We start from the raw sequence: 22,371 nt of genomic DNA, 5'->3' as shown, positions 1-22,371 counted from the left end.
ACTATAAAGTGCCTTTGTTTGTACCAGCGTGTCTGGCTGTTTTTTCCAGTTGGTGTTGAAGTCTGGGGGCACCCAGACAGAACAACAACTAAGTGAAAAAATAGAAATACAGTAATATCACAGCTGAGTATCCAAGTGATCGGTTTCATGAAACATAAAAAAAACTTAGTAAAAACACACATTTTTTAATTTGAATATTTCAGCAACAAAGACATCAGTATACTTCCAAAGAATTTTTTTAAAAAGGGTATTTCAATTTATTAACAAATGGCAACTTCTAATGCAGAAAATCCTGTACAGGTATTTTCTTTATTTTTGCATTTTTAAAGGAATTTATTTTAAGCACAGGGCTCTTTTACACAAAAACCTACAATTAAGAGTTGCTAGATGAAAATATTGTAACTTTGCAATCATGAGGCAATGATAGGTCATTTTGTAGACCTCTCTTTTTCCAGAAATACCATCTGTACTAACCTGTCCTGGAACCAGACCAGACTTCAAGGGTTGTAGATACATAGCATTAGTGGGTTTCACTTTACCTTTGCTACTGGCTTGGAAATGGGAGCATACAGGTGCTTTGCGTGTGCACAATGCTTCTATGTATGTGCAGAGAATTTTTGACGACATCCAGGCAGATGGGCAGAGCCTCCTTCCCCTGCCACTACCAGGTTGCCTGAACTGCTATGTACTAGTAGCAACCCACCAGGAGTGAATTCCTACTGGTGAGGTCCATAGCGCTATACTGGTAGGAACCTACTGATGATGCAATTTTCTGTGATTTTTCCCCCAACGTCTCCTGAGAAGGAGCTTCTCAGCTGTGCTTCAGACGAAGAATAAAAGTCAGCCTTAAGATAAGGATGGGCGGGAGTGCTTCTTCCAATACAGAGACACCAGAAAAAAATTGCCGAATATTGCATCATCAGTGGGTTTCTACCAATGTGGCACTCTAGGCCGCCTTGGAAGGAACCCACCACTGCAAACCACCGCTGGTACATAGGGGTGAGTACTTCCGCAAAATATCTCCTGCTACTCAAAGCCAATTATTTATAAATGACCTGTGACCTGTACTGAAAATTCCAAAGAGTTCATCTACTCATGTAACATCATTATATCATCTTGGTTTTTTTTTACAGAGCATGGAAATATGTACTGTGGGTTTTTTAAAAAAGTCCCATTCTTTTACCTCCAAAATCAGCGACAACAGCATGGCCATCTTCATACAAGAGAATATTGTGACTGTAGAAAATAAAAATATTTTTATACATGTTTGATTAGACATAAAGAAATATAGTGATAATCTGTGCAAGAGACGATGTCATGCTCTCATATATTATGTCTTCTTCTTTTTTTTAATCAAGTAGCCCTTAGGATCTTGCTAATAGTTATTACTGGAAAACACACATACACAAACACAAACACACTTAAAACATTATGTATTTCTGCATCTGATTGTATACACCCACACATACACATACATGAAAGGTTGACAGCTTAGGAAGTCCAAATGTCAGAGTAATTCTTTAATTAGTAAGTAGAACAAGTATATTGCCTAATTAGTGGAAGATCATCTGTAACCATCTTATTAATTATGTGACAGCATTACCTATCAGGAATGAAGATGCTGACATTTGGGGACTGAACCCGGTGATAACATTTCAATAAAATCAGAAGACCTCTGAAGAACTGAGATTATCCTCTCAGTTAAGCGCCACTCAGCTAAAATGAGCCACTCCTAATTTACAATGGCATAAATGTGTGCAAGAGGGGGGAAAAAGTGCAGAATCCAGCTGTGAGCAGAGTACTGCCAACACCTATAAAAGCTTCTTAAGGAGAAGGCTATTTAGAGCTGTTTTCAAAAGGCTGAATTCTCTTTGAAAACTTGACTTAATTTCACAGATAATCGTCACACGTTCATGGTATTCCCCTCCCCCCTCTTCCTCTTTGTGTAAAAGAACTATGAAGGATTTACATGGATCTTACCTCTTCATGACAAGGTAATCTTTAAAATCATTGCAGATACCACCCTGGGGAGAATAGCCTTCAGAAGGACTCTGGTTTGCAATGATGGAACCTTCTCCAATACGTGCCGAAAGATTTTTAGCTCTGGAATGGCTTGATTGCATTGGCAGATGCTAGCAAGACAGCTTAATGAGCATTGTGCACCTGCCTACTAGGTTTCTTTCAATGCATTAAGTTCTCCACTGTGGGAGAATATCAGAATCTCAATTGTGTGGAGAAAAAGGAAATATTCATGTCAAAACTAAATCTGCAGTAGATCAGTATGTCCATCAGGGAGAGATTCAAACTCTCGGGATATTTCAAACATTGGCAAGAGAGGGAAAAAGGACAGTCTTTTGGTTACCTGCAGCTCCACCAAAAGATGCAAACAGAAGCATAACATGTTTGTAAGATGGATAAGCTTTGTGAGTCTAGGGATGCTCAGAATCAATGCAACTACATCAATGGAATTCAAGGAATCCTTCAATTCTATTTGCATTTGTTTCTTCTCAGATGTTTTATTCCCATATATGCAGATACAAATAGATGAACATTAAAATAAATCCCTGAAATATCGTTATCTCCACAAAGCTGAAAGTTTACAGGGCTGTGGTTCTCCCTTTTCTTCTATACGAATGTGATTCCTAGACTCTGTACCAAAGACATATCAAACAACTTGAGAAACTTATTTTTTTTATTTATGTATTTATTATTTATTTTATGTATTTATTTTATTTTATTTTATGTATTTATTATTTATTTTATTATTTTATTTTATTTTATTTTATTTATTTTATTTTATTTTACTTTATTTTATTTTATTATTTTATTTTTATGCTGCCCTTCTCCTTAGACTCAGGGCGGCTTACAACATGTTAGCAATAGCGCTTTTTAACAGAGCCAGCATATTGCCCCCACAATCTGGGTCCTCATTTTACCCACGTCAGAAGGATGGAAAGCTGAGTCAACCTTGAGCCGGTGATGAGATTTGAACCGGTGACCTATAGATCTACAGTCAGCTTCAGTGGCCTGCAGTACAGCACTCTACCTGCTGCGCCACCCCGGCTCACATGTATGTACAATTCACATGTATGCTTTCTGCTGCACGTTCAGCATTGGTTGGCAAGGTTGGGTCTCAAATCTAGAGGACATGGGCCATGTGGTGTCCACCAGCATTGAGCGCCTGATTATCAAAGGTCAGATGAGATGGGAAATGTCAGAATGGATGACTACAATATGCTTTGTCAGTTGCTATATAGCAGTGTTTCCCAACCTTGGCAACTTGAAGATATTTGGACTTCAACTCCCAGAATTCCCCAGCCAGCGTTCGCTGGCTGGTGAGTTCTGGGAGTTGAAGTCCAAATATCTTCAAGTTGCCAAGGTTGGGAAACACTGCTCTATAGTGTATTGGAGTCAGGAAAGAGATCTCGGACTCAACCATGGAAGCACTACAAAATCCTGGGGGGAGAAACCCTATGCCACTGGGTCATTTACCCAAGGGAACTAGAAGGAACTAGAAGCTGCAGCTGCTGACAAAACATCACCACAAACTGATAGAAAACCATGAGTGGCATCACAGAATAACACCCAGTTATTACAACAGTGGACATTCAATGCCCCCATTGTGCTAGATTCTACACTTCCAGACTGAGAACGTACAACCACCTCTATGTCCACAGAAGAACTGCATAATAGTGTATCTTTTTCAAATCCAAGACTACCATATAATAAGGTGCGGGCCCATATTCATATCACATTTTTCAGGAATGTCTATCCATAGTCACTCTGAGATGTCCAAAGTTTGGCAGTTAAATAATTTTAAAATACATATTTTTAAAATATTGAGTTCTGTCTTCAATATATCCCAAATCAAATATTTCCAATATATTGTGAATTTTGCCTGTTTTACTCACTTCTTCCCGTTGAAACCTAAAATGGCATCTCTGCAACCATCTATGTTTGAAGGTTCAGATATTTGACAAATTTTGCCTTCCTCATTACTTTCAATTCCTAGCTATGTTTATTGCATACCTACCTCCCCTTTTCTGTTTTAAATGTATGGTTGTTTTTGAATGCTGTCCCTCAAAAGTTTCTGACTTTAGATCTTCCCTTGTCCTTGATCACACATTCTGTTTACTCTCCTTCCTATTAATTGGCCAGCTTGACAGAGCACAGATATTTATTATTAGCCGAGATTCAAGCTTCTAGTTTTCATAGGGCTTTGGTAGCCAAGGAGACTGCATTCTGATTGGATGCATATGTTAGCTGTAGTATTGTAGAGACGAGAGGCCCCAGATAGTTACTTGTAAAACAACTCCCACCCTACTTCATGATTGCTGAGAAGATACTGAAATGAAGCAAATAAACAGAAGATGTGAACACGGGCAGATCTCACTAATATGGATGCTTAAATAAGCCTAATCACTACAATTCAATTTAGGAAAGGCACAGCTTCTCCCTGATTAAATTTAGCCTATTTTTCTAATGCTTCAACAAGGTTTGTTTTTCCCTGCAAAGTTATTCTTCACCTTTCTTTTTCCTTCTTGGTAGAGCTTCACTTCTGGGGACATGTCATTTTTAAAACTCTTCTAGAAAGAAAGGAATATGCAAGTACAGTGGCACCTCATCTTATGAACCTAATTCGTTCCGTGACGAGGTTCATAAGGTGAAAAGTTCGTAAGATGAAATAATGTTTCCCATAGGAATTAATGTAAAAGCGAATAATGCGTGCAAGCCCAAAACTCACCCCTTTTGCCTTATGCCACTGGGAATCCCCGCCTCCGGACTTCTGTTGCCAGCCGAAGCACCCATTCTTGCACTGCTGGGATTTCCCTGAGGCTCCCCTCCCTGGGAAACCCCACCTCCGGACTTCTGTTGCCAACAAAGCACCCATTTTTGCACTGCTGGGATTCCCTGAGGCTCCCCTTTCTGGGAAACCCCACTTCTGGACTTCTGTGTTTTTGCACTGCTGGGATTCCCCTGAGGCTCCTCTTGCTGGGATTCACAGCAGCTTTGCTGGCAACAGAAGTCCAGAGGTGGGCTTTCCCAGCGACGGGAGCCTTTGGCTGGCAACGGAAGTCCGGAGGCGGGGCATCTCAACGGTGGCGGCTTGGGCTCATAAGGTGAAAATAGTTTGGAAGAAGAGGTAAAAAAATCTTAAACACCGGGTTCGTATCGTGAAAAGTTTGTTAGATGAGGCATTTGTAAGACGAGGTACCACTATATATATATGTGGGTGCTTAGGTATGAAAGTGCCTTCTGTGACAGAATAGTTACTATATACAGATGGTGATACACAGATTTTGGCTGATGTGCATATACACATACATGCAAGTATATTTCTTTCCCACACAAACACACAGACATAACAGGAGGAATATCCTGCATTATTTTAATCTGGTATTGGCAATCCCAAATTGACAAGGTTGGAAAACTGGGTAGCACACACAAGCTGTGTCTATATTTCAGAGGTGGTATTCAGCCGGTTCGCACCCGTTAGTGTGAACCAGTGTTGGAAATTTGGCCAAGGTTGCCAAATCTTGCTGGCCATGCCCCCAAACTGCTCTCTTGGTTGCTGCTCACTTGCCCAACCTGCCTGGTTACTACTCACTTGCCCTGCCCACCCAGTGCTTACTCACTCCGCCCACCAGTCTGACACTCACTTGATGTTTGCCCTGCCTACCCAAGCCCTATATAAGCCTTCAGTACACTCTGCAGCCCAACTACATGCCTCACCAGAAGCTTTCGTGCATCATCTGCTCTGCTCAGCTCACCAAGGGTAAGTAAGCATACTGCCTGCTTGCCCTGGGTCAGGAACTGGGGGTCACCAGGGCTCCTCCATTCCCCGAGGCCCTGGATTGCCATCAATTTCAGCCGGGTCAGGGAATCCGCCATTCCCTGGCTCCAGCCTTGCCCCAGAGCCACTGCCCGCCTGCTCCTGGCATATTAGGAAACCTTCCAGGTTTAACAATTCTGCAAAAAATTAGATTTGGTTTTAATTTCATCACATCATTAAAATATTCATGTATAGACACACCTGCTCAAAAATGGCTGAAATCCAGGAGAAGATGTGTTTGGTTATAGTATTAAGCACTTGGAAATCTATCATTCCACTTAAAATTCGCTGTTGGCAGAAGAGGTGGATTCATTGGTGGGCTACTAGCCGGAATGCTAAATTGCGCTTGCCACAGTGGCTCGTAATTGCTTGCGGGGCCAACGCGATTTTGCTTCTGCACTTGTGGAGGTAGCAAAATCATGCATGGCGCCACAGGTGCGCTTGTGTTTCAGCATGCGCGGAAGAAAAAAAACCTCATCAAAACAGGGGCACGCCTGCAGTTCCATGCATGATTTTGCTACCTCCACAGGTGCAGAAGCTAAAATCACGCTGGACCTGCAAGCACTTACGAGCCACGGCGGAGAGTGCAATTTAGCGTTCCGGCTAGTAGCCCACTGCTGGGTGGATTCCAACTTACTTCACTGCCAGTTCACTGCCTCCCAAGCTGCATGACCAGATAGGTGTGTGCTTGGTGTGTGCATGCACGTGCAGTATAAAAAGGCCCTGACATTTTTTTTAAAGCCAAAAACAAAATGGTGACTGCATGCAGAGTGCCAGAAACTCAGCATCTGTGCATTCACAGAAGAAAAATAAAATAAAATGAACAATTTTTTTTTAAAAAGATAGCGGCACCCATGGACCGACACCAACTGAAAAAAATCTGGTTCAGTAACATCAGGAGTGGATTCCTCTTACTGCTGCTACAGTTAGCATGAAGATTCTCATGTGCATGTGCATGCTATGTACTCTCATGCACATGTGAATCCCTCACAGATGTGCCAAAATCTTTGAAGGGAGCATGTGTGCATAGATTTTGTTTATTTTTTGCTTCCACACATGCATGGAATAAAAAAATCACCAAAATCTCACACATGTGAGCATCCCTTCACAAGATTTTGCTTCTGCACATTCAAGAAAAAAGATAGTGTCACCTAAAGGACCGGTACCAGAGTAGTTGTGCACAAATTGCACAATCTGGTGGCCACTACCAGTGTGGAGTTGCCTACTGCACTGGTAGGACCCCATCACTGGGCAACATCATTGTGACATCACCAGTGGGTCACTATTAGTTTGGGTGAACCGATCCGAACCAGAAGGAATTCACCCCCGGTTGGCAGTCAGCGTTTGGAGGAAGCAATGTGTAAATGCTCAATTGTGAGGAAAGTACGCAAGGGAGAAAGAGTAGTTTTTCTAAAAAAACAAAACAAAAATTGCAATGATTCTGGCTTTTGGTTATACTCTACTGCTATATTCATCATTGACCATGCTGTCTGAAAATTATGGGAGCAATAGACACATATTTTGGGGGCAGGCCAATGTAGTTTAAGACAGTATTAGATAATATGATGGACAACTTTTCATGACTAGATGGTAAACTTAACAATGTGGGTATGGCTATGGGGGTATGAAATACTACATTGGGTTTGGCAATAGCATAATGACATATGCAAATGTGGACTTTCAAGAGCATTATTTGGCTTTCTTTCGGTGGAAAGAGATTAAGAATTTAGTTGTTTGAATGAAATGGATGCTATATAACTTTATCACTGCTAGAGAATAACAATGCAGAACATGTTTTGATAATGTTTGCAAGAGCTATTCTCAGTGATATCTACACAGAGGACCAAAATAAACAAGATGGAGGCAGCAACGAACTACTAGAAAGGGGTGGGGCTTCCCAAGTCTGCGGAGAAGGGCGGCGTACAAATCTAATATATTATTATTATTATTATTATTATTATTATTATTATTATTATTATTATTATTATCTTGATGCCATGACTGCCACCTTTCCACCTTCCATCTTGCCTATGAGGCTGCTGGATATTACTAGCAACTAATCTTACCCTAAATAACATCTCTATATTTCAAATCTAGGAAACCTATAATAAAATATTACATGAAAATAAATTGCCTTTGTCCACTTTGATTTGCCACATTTTTACCCAATATCTCTGGATAACCATTCAAGAGAAATAGAAAGTGGAAAGACAGAATCAACTTCTTTTTGCTATATTCTTTATATTTTATACTTTTATAAAATTCTCATTCTTTCCATTAATACTCTAGTCCATTTTCATTTCAAAAAAGTGCTTCCATCTCTAATATGATTGCTTTTTTCTGATATTTTCCAATGTCTCTATATTTAGCAAGATTTTATTAGAGATCACCTTTCTGATAGTAAAGTCATAGGACTTCATTGCTCTTACCTAGGTTTTATTTTTATTTTTTAAAAAATGCACATAAGTATCATTTTGTCCTTCTGTTTGTTTATCGTATTTGCCACCATCAAAATTTCACTTGAACGCTTCAAACATATTGTAAATAGCATGAGTGGAAACAAATGCATTAACCATACAGAGTGAGTAAAAACAAAACTGATTTCAATTAAACATTTGAAACCATAGCAACAAGAAGCTCCTATAAAGGTAAAGAATAAGAAAACCCTACCTTTTTGTACACCTGTCAGTGCAGGTATATTTAAGGCTTATTGCTAAATCTAGTGGATTTGTCCTGTAACCACTGGGACTGAAGAGGTGAATTATGAGATTTGTTTTGTGGTTAAACCCCTTTATTGAGGGTAACATGAACAAAAATGTTTCCATTTTGCTTTCAGTTTACTGAACACTGGGGAATGCAAAATAGAGACTTAAAATGTCTGGAATAAATCTCATGCATGATGTTAATAATAGCATATCTCTAAAGAGACTCATAAGTCTTGGGAAATAAGCTATAGAGTGCCTTCCAACAAAAGTCTTGGTCCTTCTTGGAATATTGAGAAGATTGAGTTAAGAAAAATACATATAAAATGCACATAAAGTTTGTACTACATTAATAATCTTCTCTATTTCAAAAATCCCAACAACTATAGTTGAATGAAGATCTTCAGCAAACCTTATGTGGTACCTCTACCTAAGAACGCCTTTACTTACGAACTTTTAAAGATAAGAACCTGATGGGGTTTTTTGCCTCTTCTCGAGAACTATTTTCCACTTACAAACCCGAGCCTCCGAAACTGTAACCAGAAAAGGCAGGGAGAAGCCTCTGTCGGGTCTCTCTAGGAATCTCCTGGGAGAAAACGGGGCCGGAAAAGATGGGGAGAAGCCTCTGTGAGGCCTCTCTAGGAATCTCCTGGGAGGAAACAGGGACTCCACCCTCCCCGTGGTTTCCCCAATCGTACACATTATTTGCTTTACATTGATTCCTGAGGGAAAAATTGCTTCTTCTTACAAACTTTTCTACTTAAGAACCTAGTCACAGAACTAATTAAGTTCATAAGTAGAGGTAACACTGTAATTTGCTTCCTTTGGATGCAGGAGTAAAGGCCTCTTTACACTGACATGCACAACAAATCATGATATCAAAATGGGCACACATGAGCAGTTACATTATGTAAATGTAGCCATCTCAAATTTGCATTGCAATGTCTGACTCAAGTAGAGAATTCATGGCATTTGCATGATTTACGAGTTGTTTGCATTTGCATATATTTAATGGTTTGACTTGCTTCTCACCCTGCTAGCAGATGCCCTGCTTCTATATAAAACTAACTTGAGGAGGGGCAACAACAGGGATTTTACAAACTGTGGACTTCAACTCCCAGAGTCAGCCATGTTCAATAGTAATAATAAACTGTCCATATTCAACTAAAAGGTGGAATTCAAAGGCATATATTACTGTCAATGTTCCCTCTAATTTTGGGGGAGGGTGGGCGGAAAAGTATAGTGTCTGAGCGGCAGTCCCTTCGGGACTGGGCGGCACAGAAATAATAAATAAATAAATAAATAAATAAATAAATAAATAAATAAATAAATAAATAAATAAATAAATAAATAAATAAATAAATAAATAAATAAATAAATAAATAAACAAACAAACAAACAAACAAACAAACAAACAAACAAAACACCCACCCTGTTTTGCCTCAGAGAATTTCAAAATAAAATACTGTACTGTGTGTCTATAACAGTGAGCTCATAATAGGGCAACTCTATCAATATCAAAATGCCACTTAAATAGTTGAGCGAGTTTCAAACTAGATTTTGATTTTCTTTCTCTCTTCGTTACTCCCATTATTTTTCTTTCTCTTTTCCTTCCTCTCTTTTTTCTATCTGTTTCTCTCTCTTCCTCTCTTCCTCTCTCTCTCCTTCCCTCTCGGCTTCTGGGCAGGTTTGGAAAACTCTGAGTTGATGATGATTTTTAAGTGAGCGATTGCTCACTGCTCAGCTTAGAGGGAAGTATGATTACTGTAGCCAGGAGAAATATCACACATGAATTAGAAAACAAAATAAAGTTTACCTCTACTATTAGATTTCATCAGGTTAGTCTTTTTTTTAAAATGTAAAATTACTACCTGGGTTTATTTTCATGTAAGCATGCATATAATTTCAAATTTTGTGTACTTATTTCTAAGATTTCTAAGATATGTTGGCCAGTAAATATGACTACATCCAATCCACTTTGAATCATGGTTTGCTTCACTATATATCACCCAGAAGGTCACTTTATAGCTAAATGTGTCATCAGAACCCCAAACACTGAGCTAAACCACAAATGTAAGTATTCTCTCCAGCTTCCTCAACTCAAAAATGGTTTCAGCAATGTATCCATCCACTTTCCAGGACAATGAATGAAAATAGCCAACACCTACAGGTTCACCTATCAGATGGGAGAGGGGTTTGTGTATGTGCTAGTATGTGCTGTTACAAAAACAAAACAGGGAAGTAGGCACATTACCTGAAATAACACCTGAATTTGGAAGTAATACTCTTCTCCCTCAGGTGAATATTTCAGAGTCGTGCAAACTTCTGTAGGCTGTTGCTTTTCTTAACCTAGGCCAGCTCTGAAATATAATGTCGGGCATTTTGAAAGAAAGACAAGCGCCAAACCCCTCTTCAGCCTCACAATGGAACCCTTCATGCATAAGAGTGGCAAATTGTTAATGCATCTTCTGAAAGGACAAAATCCAATGTGTAAGATGAAATTAGTTAATTAAGTTTCAGACATCCCTCATTTATTATTATAGCTGAATTTGCATTTATTTATATGCTCTAAGGCACACACCTGTTACAAAGGTTATAATCCCATCCACAGACCAATTCTTAGCCCTCGTTTCTATTTATTGGTTTTATTTATTGATGCTAAAAGTAATAAAAAGAGCAACTTTGAGGACGTGGAAAGCCTTTCCTTAAACTCAAGAAATTAGAAGCATCCAACAAAAGAGATAAAGTGAAGGGAATAACTTGTAAGGGTAATATCTGTGGCTCATTCACCTCCATATGTTCTCCCCCCATCATACTATGTTCATAGAACAAGGTTTGTCTATTCACATTAATTACACTTTAAAAAAAATCATACTCCTCCCCTTGCACCTTCCATAATTATATAGCTTCAGCAGTAGTCTACATTCCAGTTTAAGTTATGGGTCTGCTGTTGTTATAGTAAGCTTCGGTAGTATGGATCAGTAAATGAATGGTATATATTTTAAATTAAATTGCCTTTTTGTTTTGGCCAAAATGTCCTCACTAGTTATTAGCTGTGCAGTTTGCTTCTGTGTATATGTATATCAAGAGGTATCACTGAAAGGTCTAGCTCAAACTACATAAATTTGATCAAGCATAATTAATGTCTGGTGAGTTTGCTTTGAGGTTTCATGTGACATTTCAGGTCAGAATTGGGACTTTAAATTGTACTGATTCTGTGCCAGTATGTACTTGGTATGCTACCTAGTTAGTACTGTTAGTTTTTCAGTTCTGCAAGACAAAACTAGCCAGCAAAACTTAAAAAGAAGAAAATAAACTGTGTTTCCAGTTCCTTATTTATCTGGGTCATCTTTTCTGCTAACTTATGCCACTTCAATTTTCAAGGCCGGCATTGTGAATGTCATAACAATCACATATATATGATGTGACAGACAAGACAGAGTGAGTTTGGGCAAAAAGGGAGAAATGAGTGTAAGTAAAGCAAAGGCAAAAGGTCTAGAGAGGTCAAAAATATAGAAATAGGCGGATTCAGATATACAGACGTTTTTGTTGTTAAAAAGACACAAGGGAGCCAGGAAGCTTCATCATCAAATAGAGGTATGTTCCACCTGCAGAGCCTTTGCTGTATGAGAAGCTTTTATTTACCCAGAACAAGCCTTGATGTACTTCATCACAACAGCCAAATCTTTCGGCAATTTTGCAACACAAAACTGCCCTCACCATATCTCTACCAAACAGAAGCTTGAAGGATGCATCTCACGAGCCTCCAACAGTCTAAACCGATTGTATCTGAGGGTGCATTGAAAACTGGTGCTTAGAAGAAGAAGAGAGTTCAAAGGAAATCACAGCAGCTTAAAGATATTTGTTTCTCTCATCCTTATGGGCTGAAATGTACACTCTTTTTTCATATATACATAGCACCTTCACTTAAATAAACTCCTACTGAAGGAGTTTGGAACAATTGAACTAACTTTCTACTTGCATTTCAGCTAATGAACAGATCTGAAGACTTGCTGGAAGGTTCCAGGGAGTTGTGAACTTTAACTCTCAGAATTCTGCGAGTTGAAGTCCACAAGTCTTAAAGTTGCCAAGTCTGAAGACCTCTAGTGTAGCTAATGAAGAGCTGAAGGGATATGCATTTGCCCAGTTCAAAGGCAACCCCTTAACAAGGGTTTATGCTTTGTTTTTTTCATTTTTATACTTTGGATAGGAAGCAACTTTTCACTCTCAAACTTTAAAGTCAAAGATTTTCATTTACAATGACATTTATTAAAGAATTACAGACTCATGAGTACATATTACAGGCTGGGATAAAACCAAACAAGAATGACAAACAAAGAAATGCAATTACCTGTAATCATTTAATAATGTTTTAATAATGACAAACTATATTATAGAAAATTACCACTTCTGATGAGTGAAATAAGTTCTGTTATTAAATGGGCATCATTTCATGGTAAGAAGTGTGTTAATGTTGTCTTTAGAATAAGCTCAAAGTGATCTTTCCATGGACAAATGTTATATAATGATACTGGGTCTACTTTGAATGTTAAGATACATCTCAAATACCTCTGAATTTCTATTTTTTAAAATATATTTTTATTGAATTTTTCCATTAAACAAAACATATAACATACCTTCAGGAAACCATAATCAAGAACAACAACAATTCCAACAACCAACGTGAAAACAAAACAAAACATGAGGATAACAAAAACACATAAAAAGGGGGGGGGAAAACATATTAAACTTATTTCATATTTCGTGGGTAGTAAGAAGGAATTAAAAAAAGCGAAAGACAAAAGTCTAAATCTCATTTGTCGTTCGGCCAATAATGAATTATCGGCGTTCCTTCATTCTTTTTGGTTAATTAAGAATTTATCTATATGTTTATTATTTGTTTACTGCCTTATGTTAAGGTTATCTTTAGTATTAGTACCTTAAAAATTATTATTTCTATACATAAAGTACATGTGTATGTATACTTAAATTCCTTGTAGTTTCCCAAATGAAATATTAAATAGAAAAGGAACAATAATCTTATTCTTATCTATCTCATTATTTTAATTTTCTTTTCTTTTGGTTAACCAATCATAGAAATCATTCCAAATTTTATAGTAATCAGTGTCTTCTTTGTTTCTTAGTTTTAATATTAACGCATCCGCTTCTGCACATTCTAACATTTTTTTAATGATCAGTGAGTCATTTGGTATTTCAGGTTGTTTCCAACATTGTGATAGAGCCATCCCAGCAGCAGTTAGGACATGTATTATCAAATAATATTTGTCTTTTCCTATTTTTTGATTGATAATACCTAGTAAGTATGCTTCAGGTTTCAATATTACTTTAATTTTAAGGATTTCCTCTAACCATTTTTGTATTTTGCACCAAATTTTTTTGACCTTTGGACAGGTCCACCAGATATGGTAATATGTTCCCCTTTTTTCTTCATATTTCCAACATTGTGGATTTAGTTTGGGGTACATCTGTGGTAATCTTGCCGGTGAGAGATGCCATCTATAGTACATCTTGTATAAGTTTTGCTGGAGAGACGGAGTAACGACACGGACACCAGAGCTGGATTTAAAATTGGGTCATTTTTATTAACATAAATTTGCATAATTTATTCAAATACTTTGCATAAATTAGCATAAACAATTATGACCCGGAACTGGACCTGCAGGGTCAAACAACTACTTCCGGGGCGGAAATGACGTTATGCCAACAAACATTCCTGGGCAACTCATGGGCGTATCTCGATGCAAGGTCCAGGTGAGGGCCAGGCCGTCACCTGCGACCTTTTCTTGCCATGCTGTGCATGAGGGGGGTCCCACCGGCTAACCCGAATCGGGGAATTAAAGGTGCAGGACCCAAAGACAGGTTCCCCCCAGCTGCTCAGGCAGAAACTCCCTCCATGAGCTTGCAGAGAACCTGTCAATCATCCCCAAAGATGCCCAAGGGAGAACGCGCGGTTGCTAAACCACCCCAGTTTTCCGCCCCTAACCTGCCTACCCAAATGATCAAAGGTAAGCCAATTAACCTAATTACTGCAAGCACCCCCTAACCGCACATCCATCATCTCAGTGTGGAATGGGCGAAAAAACAGTTCAGCTAAGAGGCAGAACTGCAAAAAATTCCCACTCGGCCCCCTAAGGGCGACCCCTAAGCACACTGCAAAATAGAGGAGGGCGGGCGGGTGTCTGCTCTTCTGTGTAGTCCGGGCGAAAAGGGAGAGCCCCGGGCCTGCTCGCCCTTATATAGTGCAAGCAGGCCCCGCCTGGACCAATCAGGAGCCTGACCAATCAGCCTCCGACCTCCCGAGCGAAGTCTCGCATTGCGAGACTTCGCCCGGGATCCAAGATGGCGGCCGCCATGAGGGACCGTGTCTCCCGGTCCCTCCAGCAAAGCCTGCCAGCCGGGTAAGTCCGGCGCTGCCCTTGCTGGAGAGACGGAGTAACGACACGGACACCAGAGCTGGATTTAAAATTGGGTCATTTTTATTAACATAAATTTGCATAATTTATTCAAATACTTTGCATAAATTAGCATAAACAATTATGACCCAGAACTGGACCTGCAGGGTCAAACAACTACTTCCGGGGCGGAAATGACGTTATGCCAACAAACATTCCTGGGCAACTCATGGGCGTATCTCGATGCAAGGTCCAGGTGAGGGCCAGGCCGTCACCTGCGACCTTTTCTTGCCATGCTGTGCATGAGGGGGGTCCCACCGGCTAACCCGAATCGGGGAATTAAAGGTGCAGGACCCAAAGACAGGTTCCCCCCAGCTGCTCAGGCAGAAACTCCCTCCATGAGCTTGCAGAGAACCTGTCAATCATCCCCAAAGATGCCCAAGGGAGAACGTGCGGTTGCTAAACCACCCCAGTTTTCTGCCCCTAACCTGCCACAGGAGTGGGGGTCAGATCTCTATCTTGGCCCCCCGACTCCCCCCTCTAGCTGCGCCAGCTCACGCAGAGACCGCTGCAGGTCCTGTAAGAAAATGGCGTTCCACCGCTCAGACAGGTGAACGCCATCATCTCGGTAAAGCCATGGCCGGCCTATTGAGATAAGGGGATGGGATACTACCACTCCACCCAATTCCCTAACCGTTTTACCCATAGCCCTATTCACCCGTCGCCTAGCCCGGTGAATGGCCCTAAGGGGAGAGGCGTCCCTCCAAACAAGCCTAGGTAATAGTTCTGACCACACCACTTGCGTGGTGGGCCAGACCTCACGAAGCCTTCGCAGGCCTTCGCGTGCCTGGATGATCAGAGCCAGGCCTCCCAGTATGCACAGGTCATTGCCACCTAAGTGCAATACCTGCCACCTGGGTGCGGCCACAGGACACTGCCCACCCAAACCCACTTGGGAACGACTCCAGGAGCCGCCCCCCATATTGCCGGGCGCAGCCACCAAATGCTGACCGTCCAGCCACACCGGTAGGAGACCCTCCCACCGCATACCTCTCCGGCCCATCCAGGCAACCCTGACCCACCGCCCCAGGGACGGCTGGGTCCCGACAGCGCTCCTGGCCGCCAGGCTGCCGGCCCAGCAAATCATGCTGTGGCCACACAGCAGCGCCATCGGTGTCACGTCAGCCTGGGGACCTGCAAGAGGAAACACACGCAGAGAGGTCACCTAGCCTAAGCCCTGCCTAGGATCCTCAGCGGGCCTAACATAACCCAAATATGCCGCTGACCGCCAGCGGCCGATCACCCGAATCCAGTGGGCCGGGAAACCAGAAAGTGCCGTGCTAGTGGCGGCGCCGATACGGAACGAACGCGTTCCATAACCGGCGGGATCCGTGCCCACCTGGGCCATTGCCCTGGGTACTAACGCACAAAAGTATAAACGGGTCAGAAGGGGTACCGTCCCAATGCCTAGACGGGTACCCCAGACCTGATCCCCGCAGAAAACACCAAAGCTGTAGGGCGGCCACCGTACACACCGATTGGTCGGCGGCCGCACTAAGGTAGATGGTAACCCCTCTGCGTAGCTGATCTGACTCAGACCGCCTTACCACAAGGGACCCCCCCCTTGTCTAACGGCCAGATCAGCGTGCTGGAAGGCACGGAGCGAATTGCCAGCCTGAGATGAGGCCAGGCCTCGCTGACCCCAAGGGCCCCAAGCATGACACCAGTCACTGCCCCAAAAAGACGGGCCTCTTACAATGAGGAACACAGACTGCCAAAAACCACGTTGATTAAAGACAGCTGCTCCACCGTCAGAGCCTGACGAGTGTCACCAGGGCCCCCCGATCGCTCCCCATACAGCCCTCCAGCACCTGCCGGATGCAAAGTCACCCGAAACAAGCAGCAAACCCCCCGCCTTGGACAGAAAGGCGAGGCCGGCTAACCAGGACCGGATTGTCCTAACTGACAGGCCACGCTGCCCAAGCTGGACGCAGAACCCGGCCAGGCGCTATACAGGGACGGGCCAGCTAAGCTGGTAACCCCTGCCCTGCCTGAAATCCCCAAACTCCTTACCCGCACGCTGGTATGCCCCATGGGTGCCGGGCGTTACAGACAAGGGGATTGCCCGGGATGCCGCGACTCTCCACCACTCTGGATCCCTCCCAGACTCCAGAGGTGGCTGGGGAACGCTTCTGGCAACTCTCGGGCCCACGGGGCCAGGGTCCGAAATCTGGACAACTGACCACGGGACAAGGCATCCGCGACCCCGTTATCCAACCCGGGGACATGCCTAGCCAAAAACAACGCGTTTAGGGACAAGGACCTGTGCACAAAATGGCGGACAAGCCGCATGACCCTGTCGCTCTTAGAGGACAGGGCATTCACCACATGGACAACCGCTAGGTTGTCACACCAAAAGTGCACGGTCTTGTCCCTAAACTGCTCCCCCCAAAGCTCTAAGGCCACAATTAAGGGGAAGAGCTCCAAGAACGTCAGGTCCTTAACCAACGAAGAGGCACTCCATTCCGGAGGCCATACCGACCAGCTAACACTACCCCGAAACCACAAGTCCCCGCGGCATCAGAGCAGAGCTGCAACTCAGCTTCCAAGAGAAGCTCGTGCCTCCAGAAAGACAAACCATTAAACCTGACCAAAAAGTCCCGCCACACGCCGAGGTCAGCCCTGACCCCAGCGCAAAGGCGGGTACGATGATGGGGCAAACGGAGCCCCTTCATCGCATCATATAACCTCCTGGAAAAGGCCCTTCCAGGAACAACTACCCGACAGGCAAAATTAAGAATGCCTGCCAATTCCTGGAGCTGCCGTAGGGTCACCTTCCGGCAGCCCAGCACCTCATCAAGCTTCCGCTTAATCTTTACCAACTTCTCTAGGGGCAATCTAGAAGATTGCTCCTCTGAGTCCAATTCAATACCCAGAAAGGTAATCCTGGTGGCGGGGCCTTCGGTCTTCTCAGAGGCTAAAGGCACCCCTAATTGAGCACAAAGGGCTTCGAAGTCCCGCATTAAAGCAAAACATTGCTCCGAATGCGCAGGCCCCGCCAACAGGAAATCATCAAGGTAGTGAACGACCGTACCCAGACCACTTTGCCTCCTGAGCGCCCACTCCAAGAAGGTGCTAAAACTCTCGAAAAGCGAGCACGAGACAGAGCACCCCATGGGCAAAGCTCTGTCCACGTAATAACCCCCCTCAAAATGGAAGCCCAACAGCTCAAAGTCGTCTGGGTGTATGGGGAGGAGCCGGAATGCCGACTTAATGTCGCATTTACCCATAAGGGCTCCCACCCCACACTTCCTAACCATAGTCACGGCTGCATCAAAGGATGCATACCGGACTGAACACAGCTCGTCAGGAATGAAGTCATTCACTGACTCCCCTTTTGGAAAAGACAAATGGTGAATCAACCTAAATTCACCACTCGCCTTTTTGGGGACCACACCTAAGGGAGACACACGAAGATTCGGGAAGGGCGGCTCCGGGAAGGGCCCGAGGACCCTGCCCTCGGCCACTTCCTTCCGAATCTTCTCCCTAACAATGTCTTCATGACCAACAACCGACCTAAGGTTGTCAGACATGAAGGCCCTCCTAACACCCATGTAAGGGATCCTAAATCCCTCCGAAAAACCTAGCAAGAGAGCGGCCGCTCTCGAGCGAGGGTGGTAGTCACCCAACCAACCCTCAAGCACCATTAAATTAATTGGGCTGGGCCCCTTTTCCCCCAGCAGGTGGGGGAGGCTTTGGGAGACCCGAGCCTTTCTTTTCAATCCCCTTCTTGGGGCGGGGGCACACGGCTGCGGAATGGTTTCCCCCACAACTTCCGCAGGCGTGACGAAACCTGCAAAAGGGGCGGAAACACGCCCCCTTTGCAGCGAACTCGTGACACACCAAAGAGGCCCCTTTTCCAACGGCACCCGCCACGGCCTTGGCCGGCGCGGGCGTCGCGGGCTCCTCTTCCATAAAGTGACCGCTATCGGTCCTATCACAGCCCTCCTTCCCTGACATATGCGTGGCCTGGAACCACAGGTCCAGAACCACCATATCCCAAGGCAAGTAGGGGTCATGGGCAATACGCATCCTGAACCCCTTGTCGTAATGCCTCCATATGGTGCCCCCATATTCAAAATGGGCCCTTGCTATAAGGTCGATGTACTTCAGCAAGGCAGCGGCCCTACCCGGCTGCCTCTGAATTACCACCGACGCAAAGGTCAGAAAGGCATACAGCCATGAGCTGAAGCATTTCGTGACCTTTGTCTTTTTAACCTTCTCCCCAGGGACCACCTCCTTGTCCTGTTTAGGGACTTCCCTGTTCAAAATGGAGAAAAGATCAACGTACTCCCCCTGCCAGATTGCCTCCTTAACTGACGGGTGAAGATGGTACCCTAAAGGCGTCGCGGGCAACCCACAAGGGATGGCCCCAGGCTTGATGCTGGCGAACGGGTCCCACACCGTGGTGGCCCCCGAGCCCAGCACCCCAAGCCCCGGTGGATACATGAACGGGACCGGTGGCATAATGGCCGGTGGAGGAGGGATCCAACCCCCCACCCCCGCCCCGGGTGGGACAGGTACCCCCACCGCCCCCACTGGCGGAGCCGGCGGGGACCAGACCTGTCCACAGGTGCCTGCAGCAGTCCCCAGAAAGCTATTGCCACCCCCCAAAGCCGGCGGGATGAACCCGGGACCCTGGATGGGCAGGAGCGGTGATGTGCCTACCTGTGGTGCAACCTCACCTGCCCCGTAAGGGGTAGAAGCCATCCACGGTGGGCCTATCCTGGTTGGGCCCTGGAACGATGACCACTGCCCAGACTGGGCCATCTGCCCAGTGTGGCCCGTCTGCCCGGTGCTGCCCGTCTGCCCGGTGCCAGCCATCTGCAGGTTGTGGGCCACTTGCCCTGCTGGGGCCGACTCCTCTTCGGGGTCTGCGCCCCATGCTGCGGTGGCAGTCGAGGAAAGCCCCTCCGGGCCTGCCCCCGACCGCCACCTCTCCAAGTCGTCGAGCCGCTCCAGGACCCTGGCCCAGGAGAGAGAAGGGGACACCTCGGGTTGAGGGACTGTGGGCATAAACCCTACCACCACCCCCCACCGGGATCCCCCCCGGGGGGCCCTCCGCCGCAGCCCGAGCCCGGGCAGACGGCCTGGCAGCCCTCCTAGGCCGCACCACTGGTTGGGCCGGGAGGGCCTTAGCAGGCCGCTTCTTAGGGGCCATTACAGCAATGACAAATCTACTTTAAACAAGAAGGGATAGGGCAGGACCAAGCCCCCCCACCAACGGACCCTGCACCCCGTGGGCAAAGGCCTGCCTGAATCAGCAGGCCTCCGCAGAGCAAAAAACCCTCTCAAGAGGCCAATCCCTCCTCCCAGTGGGCAACAAGGCCCGACACCAGGCCTTTATCCCAGGCCACAAGCCACCCAGGGACCACCGCGGGCCCGCGGGGCCTCCCAAAGGCAGCACCCCCCACCACCCAAAAAACAGGCAATGAGGCTCCAAACCGGAGCGGAGTCCAGCCGATGCTGGCTCCGCTGAATAGATAAAAGGCTCATCGCTTAACCACAGGCCACAAAATGGCGCCTCGCACGAGGTCGCCACCAAAATGGCCGCCGGAACAGACGAACGAACGTCTGCTCTTCTGTGTAGTCCGGGCGAAAAGGGAGAGCCCCGGGCCTGCTCGCCCTTATATAGTGCAAGCAGGCCCCGCCCGGACCAATCAGGAGCCTGACCAATCAGCCTCCGACCTCCCGAGCGAAGTCTCGCATCGCGAGACTTCGCCCGGGATCCAAGATGGCGGCCGCCATGAGGGACCGTGTCTCCCGGTCCCTCCAGCAAAGCCTGCCAGCCGGGTAAGTCCGGCGCTGCCCTTCTTTATACGCTGCTGATTTTGTTAGTTTGTAGTTCTTTGACCAAATAATATCCCATTTATTCAAATCAACATTATATCCAAAATTTCCAATCCAATTATGTATACAGTGATCCCTCAATTTTCGCGATCTCGATCTTCGCGAAACGCTATATCGCGATTTTTCCCACCCGATGAAGTCACTCTCTTCCTTCCTTTCTCATATTTCTTTCTCTCTCTCTTTCTCTATCTTGCTTCTTCCTCTCTCACACTCTCTTCCTCCCTCTCTCATCTCTTTCTTTCCTTCTCTCTCTTTCTTTCCTTCTCTCTCTTTCTTTCCTTCTCTCTCTTTCTCGGCGGGCGGGCGGGGGCATCAGCGAGGAGCCGGGGTTTCCCCTTTGCGTGGGCGGCGGGGAAACCCCGATCTTCGTCTGCTCGCTGCTGCTGCGGCCACCCAGCAGCTGATCTGCTTGGCGGCAGCAGCGAGGAGCCGAATTGGGCTTTCCCCTTTGCATGGGCGGCGGGGAAACCCCGATCTTCGTCTGCTCACTGCTGCTGCGGCCGCCCAGCAGCTGATCTGATTGGCGGCAGCAGCGAGGAGCCGAATCGGGCTTTCCCCTTTGCGTGGGCGGCGGGGAAACCCCGATCTTCGTCTGCTCGCTGCTGCTGCAGCCGCCCAGCAGCTGATCTGCTTGGCGGCAGCAGCAGCGAGCAGACGAAGATCGGGGTTTCCCCACCGCCCACGCAAAGGGGAAAGCCCGATTCGGCTCCTCGCTGCTGCCGCCGAGCAGATCAGCTGCTGGGCGGCCGCAGCAGCAGCGAGCAGATGAAGATCGGGGTTTCCCCGCCGCCCACGCAAACTCCACCATCTGCGCATGCGCGGCCATGGGAAAAAGGGCACGCATGCGCAGATGGTGTTTTTACTTCCGCAACCCTACATCGCGAAAAATCGATTTTCGCGAGGGGTCTTGGAACGGAACCCTCGCGATAATCGAGGGATCACTGTATTCCCTTTAACTATATATTCTTCCATTTCTAAATCATAATGCAGAATGATTTACTTTGTGGTGATGATAATAAATATCAGGTACAGGAAAGCAGGTAATATATTCATCCAACTATTCTCAGCAAAGACCTTACTTTCTGACTACATCTGCCACATTGTCTTATTCATGTCTAAGATTTTAATAAACATATAATTTTGTAATGACTTCAGGAAGTCAGCGGATTTTATCAGAGCTAATGATAATGAGATATATTTTTATAGGTGCAGAGATATATTTGGAGTGCTTAAAGGCCATCACAACCCTGGTAGGGATGGAAGCCTGGAATTCCTCTTTCTACAAATCTGATTTGAAGTGGCAGATCTGCTGCTTCTCAAGACTATATGTCATCTTGTACTTAATTTGCTGTGCTTGAATTTCCAAATCTCTTCTTCAGAGGGAGCCAAATAAGGATAGAACTATTTCTGGGATTCCTTATCCTTCCATAAAATAGAATGCATCCACCTGCATAAAGCATCATTTTACCCTGATTTTTTGTCATCTTGAATAATTCACCTATAGATTAAAAGA

General features: G+C 45.0%; 1 protein-coding gene across 1 annotated transcript in view; it reads right to left on the bottom strand.

Moving 5' to 3' along the window:
• The window catches only part of TNNI3K (TNNI3 interacting kinase), a 297,450-nt gene that overhangs the window by 96,104 nt on the left and 178,975 nt on the right, over positions 1 to 22,371 (bottom strand). Inside the window, exon 18 of the mRNA XM_070746161.1 lies at positions 1,184 to 1,236. Within this exon, the coding sequence (XP_070602262.1) occupies positions 1,184 to 1,236 (53 nt within the window). The remainder of the gene's footprint in view (positions 1 to 1,183; positions 1,237 to 22,371) is intronic.

Source organism: Erythrolamprus reginae, chromosome 3 (genome assembly GCF_031021105.1).
Source record: "Erythrolamprus reginae isolate rEryReg1 chromosome 3, rEryReg1.hap1, whole genome shotgun sequence".
In the NCBI taxonomy this organism is placed as follows: Eukaryota; Metazoa; Chordata; class Lepidosauria; order Squamata; family Dipsadidae; genus Erythrolamprus; species Erythrolamprus reginae.
This window is presented reverse-complemented; position numbering and strand designations above follow the sequence as displayed.